At 50.7% G+C, this 11,603-nt stretch overlaps 1 protein-coding gene across 1 annotated transcript in view; it reads right to left on the bottom strand.

The window, feature by feature from the left end:
- TMEM221 (transmembrane protein 221) overlaps positions 1-3,723 on the bottom strand; it is a 12,051-nt gene extending 8,328 nt beyond the window's left edge. Inside the window, exon 1 of the mRNA XM_065422234.1 lies at positions 3,437-3,723. Coding sequence (XP_065278306.1) covers positions 3,437-3,723 — 287 coding nt within the window. The remainder of the gene's footprint in view (positions 1-3,436) is intronic.
- Between the last annotated feature and the right edge of the window lie 7,880 nt (positions 3,724-11,603).

The raw sequence follows: 11,603 nt of genomic DNA on the forward strand, positions 1-11,603 counted from the left end.
TTGTTTTGTCTCTCTCTGTGAGGCAGGTTTTCCAGACCTCGTATTGTTCTTGTAGCTCTTTTCTGAACCCTTTCCAACTTACCAACTTTCTCCCTAAAGAGTGGACACCACAACCGCTCTCGTCAATGCCATACCCAAGGGTAATAACATCTGCCTACATCCACTCAACATTCTGATGCGTATACATTCTAGGATTGTACTTGCTCTCCAAGCCACCACATTGCATTGCAGGCTCATGCTCGGTTGGTTATTTGCCATGACCCCTAAATCCATTAATGAATCACTGCTTTTCAAAATACAGCCCCCAATCCTGGAAGTGTGACCTGCATTCTTCACACCTAGATGTATGACCTTGCATTTAGCTATCTAATTAGCTGATTGACCTGTTCCAGTTTTAATGGGGGATTTCAAAGGTGAATTGCAGAGCTTTGAAAATAAATAAAACTTTTAAGATCTGAACTCAGTATTAGGTGCTGGGTCAAATTTACAGTTGGTCAGGAATTTTGCCATCAATGATTTTTCCAATGGAAAACGTGGTTGCCGCAAAATCAGACTTTTCAACAGGAAAATTTTGGTTTTACAGAAGTGATTCAATTTTCTGTTGGGAAAGTCAAATTAAGTTTTGGTTTGGATTGGTTGGACCCAAACTGAAATATTTTTGGATTGTTGAACGGACCCAAAACTTTTAGTTTTTCGTCAGTTCAACATTAAACTGTATTTCCCTATTGTGCATGTTGCCATATGCGAGTTGTAATTTGGGTCCCATTGTTTGCTATGGGCTGGACTCCCTGGTCCAACTACATATTCCACGATGCAATGCAGGTTTCCCTCCAACTCAGCAGTATGGGCCACCACAAGTCATGTGGCTTCAGGCGCAGGCTGGGAGATGTAATCTAGCAAGGGAGCCAGGCCCACAGGGCAGAGTGGGGCCATGTGGCTTCTGAACTACAACTCCCATGAGGCAATGTGACCCCACAAGGAAATGAAGTTTAACGTTCAACAGACTCGAGGTGTAACAATCCACAGCAAAACATTTGATTCGAGAAATGTCAGTGTTTCATTTTGATCGGAAAGGCCAAAACCAAATGTTTTGTCATTTCCAAATTGACCTTTTTTGAAATTCATCGTTCCACGAAAAATGTAGATATTTAACATTTTGTCTCGATGTAGGATGAAAACAAAAGGTTGAAATATTGGAATTTCCCACAGGATGGAAATTCTGAATTTCGCTCAGCTCTAGTCCAATTGATCCCTAGTATGAATCCACTGAAGTCTGTGGCGTTAGTTACACCGAGGGGCCTGTACGTGTAGACATTCTCTGATGTCGATAAAATTTCAAACCAAATATTTGCAAATCGCTTTCCCTCTTTACTTCCCAACCAAGGTGAGGTGCATGTGTTTGGCCAAAACCAGCCATGCAGGGGACACAATGAACCCAGGCAGGGTTCCTGGCAGGCCAAGGAAAGAGGCAGTGTTCAGAAATGTTTTTGCAGGTGTAAATGTGCTGGCAAGTATTAAGTCAACATGCGTCTCTGGGTTAATGATTTGGGGTCTTGAGTCGTATTCCTGTGCAGGTCACCTTTAAAAACACCCAGACACCAATCAAGAGAACCCAGCTTGCCAATTCCTAAAAGAAGGCGGGGCGGGGGGGGGGGGGGACTTGTAAGCACTGCAAATAAGGACAGAATTTGGGGCCAGAACTCCAGCTGGGGTAAACAGATGCAGGATCTGGCCAGCTGGCCTTCTTTTCTGACTTTGCACTTCCTACTATAGCATCTGCTAAGTATCTGGGATGCTAATGAATTGCAGCGTTAGCTGTGGGTGTGAGAGGCGGGGGGGAGGGGGGATATTAACCCTAAGATACGTTCTGTGTCAGTGTGGTTTTGAAGCTGTGGTGCCTGGAGAGCTGGCTGGGCATGTGGTGCTGGCTCCCCTATTGTCCAGCTGCTTCTACAGGTGCCCAGGCTCTTCACTGCGAATGAGCCAGCCACAGCCGCTAGAAACACAGAAGAGGAGCTAAACTGAGCCACTGCTAGCAGTCAGTGGGCCTGGGACTACCAAGCACCCCTGGCAATCAGGACTCCAGGGTTCTCTGCCACTGACTCACTCTGTGACCTTAGGGCATGCCATTTAATCTCGGTGCCTCCGTTTCCCTACAAAATAGATCTAATAGCATTTAGGCTCTTGGATGCCTCGGTTCATTGATGTGCTAAAAGTGCTTTGAGCTCCTCAGGTGGACAGCACTACAGGAGGTTAAAATAGCCAGTGCTCAACTAATGTATTGCCCCCCTCCCGCAGTCTACAAGGGATGGATTGTGTGTGCTAATGTCTCCTCTAGCCGCCTGCTGATGCTCCAGTGCTGTATCTCTCAGGCAAGTCTTGCTGGCTAACGACTGGATTACATGTGTCGAGCTAGATCCTCAGCTGGTTCCAGTTGGCATCCCTCCACTGAAGTCAACGGAGCGACACTAATGTGCACCAGCTGAGCATCTGGCCCTGGGTATTTATGCAAGTGTTGGGGGGGTTAAATATTGGGTTAATGTCACCAGATGTAAAGGCAGCTGTAAATTTGCTCTGGTAGTCAATAAAGTCACTAAGCACAAATACACACACATGGTATTAAATGGGTTACAACCCACAGCCAGACACTCCGAAGATGAATGTTAGCATAGTCAGGTAGCTAATAATGATGCTAAGCAATGTAGCTCATCCAGGAGCTTATCTGGCCCCCATCTGTATGCACCCCTAGGAGGCAGAGCAGGGCTGGGATCCCCATTATAAAATGGGGAAACCGAGGCAAAGATCCAGTTACTTGCCCAGGGTGTCAGTGTCAGAGTTGGGACCCAGGTCTCCTGAGGGCCACGGTTAAAAAGACAGGGAATGGGGACTGCATGGGTGGATTCTGGGCAAGTGGGAGACAGCAGAGTGCCAGGCCTGGCAGTGCTGTAGGTCAGTGACTGGCTTTGATGTAGGCTCAGCTGGGACTTTGCCCCACGCAGGAGTTGGGAGGAGTTGCATGAAGCTGCAGAGGAGGCTGATGCAATGGGCGGAGGGGGGAGATCTCCCATTTACCCCTTGCCAAGGGAGGTCTTTAACTTCTCTGAGTCCTCCTGCCCCTCCTCCCTGCACAGTTATCCTGGGCCATCTGGGAGCCTGGAAACAGCCCCCAGCAGGTCAGCTCCTCCAGGGGCTCCACATGCAAAGTTCCCCTGGGGCAGGGGGTTGGCACGGGGAGGGTGACCACGCAGACCCCTGGCCCTCGAGCCCCAGTTCAATTCCTCCGGAAGCCACAGGCTCTGTGCACAGAGTCCCCCTGGCAGGGGACCGAGCCCTGGGGCCTGCACCCAAGATGCTCCCCGCCCCCCTGGCCCTTTTTCCTTCCAGCCCCCGGGGAAACTGCGCTGAGCCCCAGCCAAGAGCATCCTCCCCTGCTGACCTGTCCGGCTCCGCGGCTCCCCGGCACACCTCGGCGCTGAAGTAGCTGTGCAGGAGGCAAAGCAGGAGGCAGCCGACGTTGAGCCCCAGGCACAGGGCGGCCAGCACGGCCGAGACCGGCAGCAGCACCCTCGCCACCCGCTCCGAGAAGGCGCCGGGGGAGCCGGCCTGGGCCCGGCCCGCCTGCAGCTGGAAGATGAGGATGGAGGCGAGCACAGCCATGAGGGCTGCCAGCGTGCCGAAGAGCAGCAGCACGGCCAGGGAGCGCTGGGTGTAGGCGGAGGGCATCGCGGGGAGCAGGGATGGGGGGGGAGATAAAAGAGGCTCCCGAAAAGTTGTGCTAAACTTTCTCCCCGCCGCGCGCCCCCTGCCTCTCCCTGAGCCGAGCCGAGGGGACCGTGCAGAGCCGGGGAGCGCCGGCTGCAGAGCTCGGAGCCGTCTCGGGAGGAGCTGAGCTGAGCTGGGTCTCACCCCGCCAGAGGAGCGCGGCAGTGCTAATCACACACTGGAGCTTGTCTCTCGCACACACACACCTCTGCCCACGTGATGTTTCTATTAATTAGGGATTTCAAACTTTCCTGGCGATGGAGCAAAGCTCCCTGCGCAAAGGAGGCGTTTTCTCCAGCCTGGGAGCGAGGGCCGCCTGCCCCTCCTTGTGGGCAGTTTGCGTCTGCTCAGTTTCACTCCAACTCTCTGCCCAGCACAGCTAGCTGCGTGGAAAGAAAAGCTGGGGTTTGAAAGGGGGACCTAGACAGAATCTGTGTCGAAAGTTCCAGCTAGCTCTGCACTTCCCCTCTCTGCCTTTTAATCTTTTTTCAATCCAGCCAGGCCTTGCAGGATACAGCTGTGTGCTGTTGGTGAAAATCTGTTTTGCAGAGAAAGGTTTGTTTGTTTCCTTAAAAAAAGGAATAAGGCTGGAATGTTCTTGATGGGACCTTTAATTTTGGGACCCAGTATCTGCTCTCAGTTACCCCAGCTTTTACAGCACTGTCGTTCTATCCAGTTTAGCCGAGTCACTTCTGTTTGACATCAGCAGAACAGAGCCCTTCAAAGGGCCAGATCCAGAGCTGGTGTAAATCAGCATAACTCTGGATAGAGGTACGTTGATTTACACCAACTCCGAATCTTGCTCCAAACACCTACGGTCTCCTGATCCAAAACTCATTGAAGTCCAGGGAAAGTTTCCCATTGATTCCAACAGGCTTTGGATCAAGTCCCGTAGATCAGGATTTGGCACCCATTTAGCCAGTGCACTGGGCCGGCTCTTGGTGGCTCAGTGGGAGCTGCTGAGGGCCGAGCGCTTGAAAATCTGGCCTTGGAGGAGCCCTACGGCTTGTCCCTGGCTAGTGAAGGAGAATTTGGACCTGGCTCAACAGGAGTAACGCCATTAAAGTCAGAGGAGTCCCATTGGCCCAGGGCCTTTAGCGTAATTTAGCCAGAAAGCAGCATCAAGAACCTTTGGCCGGTAGGAAGTGGGGTCAGTGTTACCTCTGGTTGGTTTGTTTTATCTATAATGGGCCAGATCCTCAGAGGGGGTAAATCAGGGAAGATCTGTTGGCTTCACCAGAGCAAGGTGGATTTGCATCAGCTGAGGACCCATGTGCCTTTCTGTGTTGAAGGGGGAGGAGAGAGATGATATTCAGATGTCCAGGCTGGACCCCTGGCCGCCTGTGCAGCGCACAGCGGCGTCTCCAGCTCCTCTCTGCCTCTCATGTTCTTCCATGTGGCTCTTTGTGCAGCCCTTAAGCTTCTCTCCGAAGTTTCATCTTGTCCACATTTTTTCCCTACTGTTCCCATGGCGACTCAGCTAACCCTGACTTCCTGTATGGTGAGAAAATGCTCTCAAGTTCATCAAGGACTTGGATCAACCCTATTAACAAAACTCGCAGGTCTAGGGCTTAGCACTTCTGTATAGCTAAGCGCCTGTGAGTAAATAGCCCCAGCGGGCACGGGGTGATATCTAGTCCTGGGGAGGAGGATGGGGTAGGAAGAATGGGAAATCTGTCTTGACTGCTTTATGAGAACAACACAATAGCCTAATCCGCCTTCCATTGGTAGTGATGCAGTCAGTCACCCTGGGCTCCTGAATGTATCAGGAGGATCTCAAAGCACTTTGCAAGCTATGGGCTCCATTCTGCAGTCTACAGTCAGGCAAAACTCCTATGATCTTGAACATGTTTTGCTTGGTTAAGGGCTAAAATGCAGCCATCTCTGGAGAGGAGCATGGCAGCTGCCTCATGGCTCGCAGTGACACTTCAGTGTCATTTAGAAACGGAAAGGATTAATACAACATATACGTCAAACTCCAGAGGGAAATTAGAGGCAGAACTGGGTTATTTAAATAGGAACTTGGTCAGGAATGTTCCATGCTTGGGTGGGTGGTTCTGTATGTAGTACTTGTGGCAAAGGATGTCCAGTTCCTGCAGATACTAACAGCTACTTCAGGAGGCACTGAGGGATAAGCCACTATTTCCATGTCTGCTTCCCTGCAGGTTGTAGGTATTGTCCTGCCATGTGTCCAAATGCAGCATTAAGAAAGCCACAGCCCATTAGGGATGGTCTAGACAGTATTTGGTCCTGCCATGAGGGCAGGGGACTGGACTCGATGACCTCTCGAGGTCCCTTCCACTCCTAGAATCTATCATGTACAGTAGGGGGCAACTGGAAGGAACTGAGGCTATCGAGGTAGCAGGGACATCTCCAGAGTCAGTGGCTCTATAAATACCATTTCCCATTGCTCGTTGTATTTTTAGCAGGGGCCCTTGCCTGTACTGTGTATGTTTCTGCATGGCCCTCCTGCCCCATAGCAGCAGCATCAGAGGTGTAGAAGCAGCACCAGGCATGGGGAAGGGTGCAGAAGGGAGCAGGCAGAGTGGGTCAGTCGATAAAGGCTGGGGGGATTGGGTGTTTGGACTCAGGAATTCCACTGCTTTACTGATCCCTTCAAGCCGCCTGGCACTGCAAAAACCAGGCTAGACATGTGACAAGGAGAGAGGCTGTGGGGAGATTCCCAGGGCTTTTGGCTGGGCCGGTCTCATGAGGTTCCACTGTTCGTGGGCCTGCTCAGAGCCTGGAAACACAGAGACAGGAGCAATAGCAGCAATTAAATGTCTCGTGCTTCCTGTGAGTTTCAACGGCAGCTTTTGGGTGCTGGTTATTTGATCTAAACGGATTCGCCTGCCCTGCCATTCACCAAATCCCCCAGCACTTCAGGCTGCTCTGTTAGAAACTGGAATGAAAGCAGAGAGGAATTCTGGGAATGGGTTTCCCTCCTCTCTCTTTTCCCATGGTTTGCATGATCTTGTGCTTAAATACATTGTGATGCTCTATTTGCCTTGCTCAGCAGCGCCGAGACCTTTCCGCCTGCCCTCTGTCCCCACTACATATGAGGATTTCACTCCAAGGGGGGCATTTTTTGCAGGTCCCCAAAGCAACTGGGTAAATACTCTTGTCAGTCCCCCTGTCCCTTCCTACTCCATGCAGATGAGATGCCTGCAGATTAGACTGCGCCCTAATGCAAGGGAAGGGGACCACAGACTGCTTTGTTTTGGGTCTGTTTTTCTCGTGCTTTTTCTCCCTTCCCACCTAGTCCCCTTTGTACAAGGTGTTAATTGCAAATGAACATCAAGAACACGAGGTGAGCCATGTTCAGCGCTCTGGTGCCGCATTCCTGTTACAGATTAACTGGAAGCTGTTGGTGCAGATGTAGAAACATAGGTGGGTTCAGCCATTAGCTGCCCAGTCAGGAGTGCACACGTGAAGAGCAGGGTCACCTCTGGCACGCCAGGGGCCAGAGCCCCAAAGGGTCTCACATGCTCCCAGCCGGGCAGGTGAAATGGCTGAAAGCTACGCAGCACCACACAGAGGTATCTGTGCACACAGCTCTTTGGGAGGACATAAAAATCAGGGGTGCTAACTGCCCCCATCCCTCCTCTTTAATAGAAATGCCAGTAACCCTTTGCTGGTTTCAGAGCGGCAGACGTGTTAGTCTGTATCAGCAAAAACAACGAGTTGTCCTTGTGGCACCTTAGAGAATAACACATTTATTTGGGCATAAGCTTACGTGGGCTAGAACCCACTTCATCAGATGCATGGAGTGGAAAATACAGTAGGCAGGTATAAATACACCGCACATGAAAAGATGGGAGTTGCAGTTTGGATGCTGCAGCAATGGACACACAGGCATTCTCCTAAGCATGAACTGACCTAGGTATTTATATAGCCAGAATCACCATAGTATCCAAGCTCTGTCATTTACCTGGCAGTCTGGATCTCTGTAAGGAACAGCAACCCTTTGCACCGGGGAAATCACTGACGCGGCGATTGTGACTCCTGTCCCATGAGATATGGCTGTGACCAGCTGTTGTGACACAGGGTGTGACAGAGCCTGACTCCTGCTGTGTGGATGCCTGTTGTGTTAGCCCTTGGATGTGTATAATGAAGACTGACTCTCTGTACATTTGTGACTTCTGATTTTCCCCATGGTCTCCTCCTAGTTGCTTTTTCTGCTGTGCCCACAGCAATTTCCACCTCGTTAAGCGCTGGAATAAATTGCCTAGGGAGGTTGTGGAATCTCCATCGTTGGAGATTTTTAAGAGCAGGTTAGACAAACAGCTGTCAAGGATGGTCTAGATAATACTTAGTCCTGCCATGAGTGCAGGGGACTGGACTAGATGGCCTGTTGAGGTCCCTTCCAGTCCTACAATTCTATGACTCTCCAAGAGTCTGGTGCATTTAATTTGGACTTCCTTGCAGTACCACATACAGTGCTTTGCTGCCTACTCTCGCACCTGTTTGTGACCACTTTGCACTTGAGGGTGGGGGGATTTTCCAGGAGGTTTAGGAGCATGTTGACTCTCAGTGGGACTCATGCTTAGGTTCTTTTGAAAATCAGACCCTTGACAGGCATCTCTTCTTGCTGCTGCACGCAGCCTGGGGTATTATTACTAGTCTATTAAAAATGTCAGGAGCGAGCAAGGGAAGAGAGCCCTCAAGATACATCACTGAGCAGTGAGGCTAAGAAACGACAGGTCTGGACGTTGGTGTTCACTCAACAAAAGGCCCGCTCGAGCCAACGGGGGTTTGCCATCTCTTATAAATATCTCTGAGAAGCAGCAGTGCTTTCCCCTTGGGATAGCCCTCCTGGCTGATGCTCCCAGGGAATCACATTCTTCAGTGTGAAAGCATCCCTCCTCCTAGCAAGGCTGACCCTTCGGCGGCGAGGGGGATGTTTGTATTGCCCATGGTTCACCAGGAGTTTTGGCTGGTCCCAGAAACAGATCCATGATCCTGGTTCTGCGGGGTTGTGTCTCGTCTTCCTGTTGTGTGATCCCTAGAAACACAGGCAGACATATTGCAATGACTCAGACTGAGTAGAATCCATGTGCTCTGAGCCGTGAACCACTGGAATGCTGAAGAATCAGGAAGGACGGTGCAATGCTTAGGACACTAGCCTGGGCATTTGGACACCTGGCTTCAATTCCTTGCTCTGGCACAGCCTTCCTGTGTGATCTTGGGCAAGTCTCGTTGTGTCCCAGGTCCCGTCTGTACAATGGGGATATCAAGAGCTGCTGGGAGGATAAATACCTTAAAGATACTCTGGTGATGGGGGCCAGAGAAGTACCTGGACATAGACTGGGGATGCCCAGAGTGCTGGTTACAGGGAGACATCGGCCCTGGCCAAAGTTCTTTCATTCGTAAAAGGATCCTCTGTAAATCCCAGCCCAGGCAATCACTAGCACAAATACTTCCCACCTGACTTCTTCAGCGTAGTCACAAACATTAGCATTGCTGCGGGATGGGCCGTTCTATAAAATAGGGAAACTGAGGCAGGGAGGTTCTGAGATGCGTCCAAGGCCGCTGACGAAGTCAGTGTGGGGAGCAGGGGGGCTGGAGCTCTGTATGCACCACTAGGCCGGGTTTGTGTCAGAATCAATCTGCAGAGGACGTGTTGTTCTAAGGCTGGGGGTTCAGTCGTTGCTATGCCCATGGGTCGAAGACGGGCCAAGGAAGACACTTGCTGCTTAGAGACTTGACACGATCCATCCACATTTTAGGCGGCCTGACTCTGGGTCTGTAGGCAGCCCAGTTTCCTAGCATCATCCATCATCTGACTTACACAGAGCCTGTCCAAGCTGCCTCCGTTTGAAACCTCTCCCCTGAAGCTGCAGTGATCTGCCTGGTATGCCAGGATAGAACTCTGCTGCAGTAACATCTGGTGTGTCAGTACCCAGTTCACCTGCTTAGAGAATAGGATTGTATATGGGCGGGGGGTGGGGAGCTGTTTCTGGTGTAGTCACTTACACAAGAGCAAAACGCTAGTGAATCAGGGTGGCTGCATGTTACACTGGTGCAAGTGACTACTCATGGTGTAGGGCAGAATCAGGCCTAGTGCCTTTCAGATTCTGCACACTCCCTGTGCAATGAGCAGGCAAGTGGCTGCGGCCAAAGGCAGCAACCATTGTGGGCCCAGCGACATCTCACATACAACATTGGATCATGCTTTACTGAGAGGGGGAACATTGGCTGGGGCTCCGGGCTTGTCCCTGACTCTTTTCTAAATGTACCACAGAATCGCTCTGTCCATGCAGGTAACCCACCAGAGACAGGGAGGGAACTCAGTTTAATGCCGGATAGTGATAGACTCAAGGAGCTAGATCTATTTAGTTTAATAAAGAGAAGGCCAAGGGATGACTTGATCACAGTCTGTAAGTACCTGCAGGAGGAACAAAATTTGACAATGGGCTCTTCGGTTCAGCAGACAACGATCTAACAAGATCTAGTGGCTGGAAGTTGAAGCTAGATAAATTCAGACCGGAAATAAGGTGCAAATTTTCAGCAGTGAGGGTAATGAATCATTGGAACAACTTACCAAGAGCTGTGGTGGATTCTCCATCACTGATACTTTTTAAATCCAGATGGGATGTTTTTCTAAACAATCTGCTCTGGTTCAAACAGGAAGTAATCCAGGGAAAGCCCAGGTTCTGCAGGCGGTCAGACAAGATGGTCACACTGTTCATTTTGGGCGATATGGCCACTGACGGCCTCTCGAGGCCCCTTCCAGCCCTGCATGTCTGTGCCTGCACAAAGCCGTGGCTTGCATTGTGCCATCAGCATTGGGGTCTGAGCCTCAATCTTCATGGGAGATTTGAACCCGTGACCACCTAGTGGAGAGGCAGCAATGCTACTAATTGTATCACTGTGGAATTGGTCTCACCTGGGTGGGTAGTATGGTACCAGCCTGCCTCTTTCCACCTCTGCCCAGCAAAAATAAGGTCCATAGACTCTGTTGGAAGCCAGCCTGCTGGCTTTGGCAGGAAGTCTGTTTGAGCTCCTGTTAATTTCTAGACCACCCAACATTTTTGCCCCGGGGGATTTCAGCTCCTTGGCCTGTGTTATTGTAACATGGCCCAAGGTCATGAACCCATAAGCCTGTGCCATTTATTTCCCATCCCCTTCACTGCCATCTGCCTCCTGCACCCGACAGCGGACAGTCAGTGGCAAGATGTGAGCAGAGCCTCTGAGTCTGTCTGAAGAAGCCTGGACGATTTGGGAATATTTTTTGGAACACAGAGATTCTGGTGCCCCTGGGCCACGCTGAGATTTATAGATTCATAGATTCTAGGACTGGAAGGGACCTCGAGAGGTCATCGAGTCCAGTCTCCTGCCCGCATGGCAGGACCAAATACTGTCTAGACCATCCCTGATAGACATTTATCTAACCTACTCTTAAATATCTCCAGAGATGGAGATTCCACAACCTCCCTAGGCAATTTATTCCAGTGTTTAACCACCCTGACAGTTAGGAACTTTTTCCTAATGTCCAACCTAAACCTCCCTTGCTGCAGTTTAAGCCCATTGCTTCTTGTTCTATCCTTAGAGGCTAAGGTGAACAAGTTTTCTCCCTCCTCCTTATGACACCCTTTTAGATACTCCATTGCTGTCCCAGTTAACAGCCTATCGTCCAGAGCCCATGGGAGGGAGGGTTTAGCAAAGTGACCAGTGGTCAATCGGATTCACTTCTTTCTGACTTTAGCTGCGCTGCTTCTCTTGCATAGTTCGGACACGGGTCACAGAACCCTCTGGAAAAGAAAGGCGACGACCGAGAGGCTCCAGGTCATTTCGGCACAGAGCGCGCCCCCCATAATGGGATGTTGTCCGAGTTCTTC

This window comes from Emys orbicularis, chromosome 24 (assembly GCF_028017835.1).
Source record: "Emys orbicularis isolate rEmyOrb1 chromosome 24, rEmyOrb1.hap1, whole genome shotgun sequence".
Classification (NCBI taxonomy): domain Eukaryota; kingdom Metazoa; phylum Chordata; order Testudines; family Emydidae; genus Emys; species Emys orbicularis.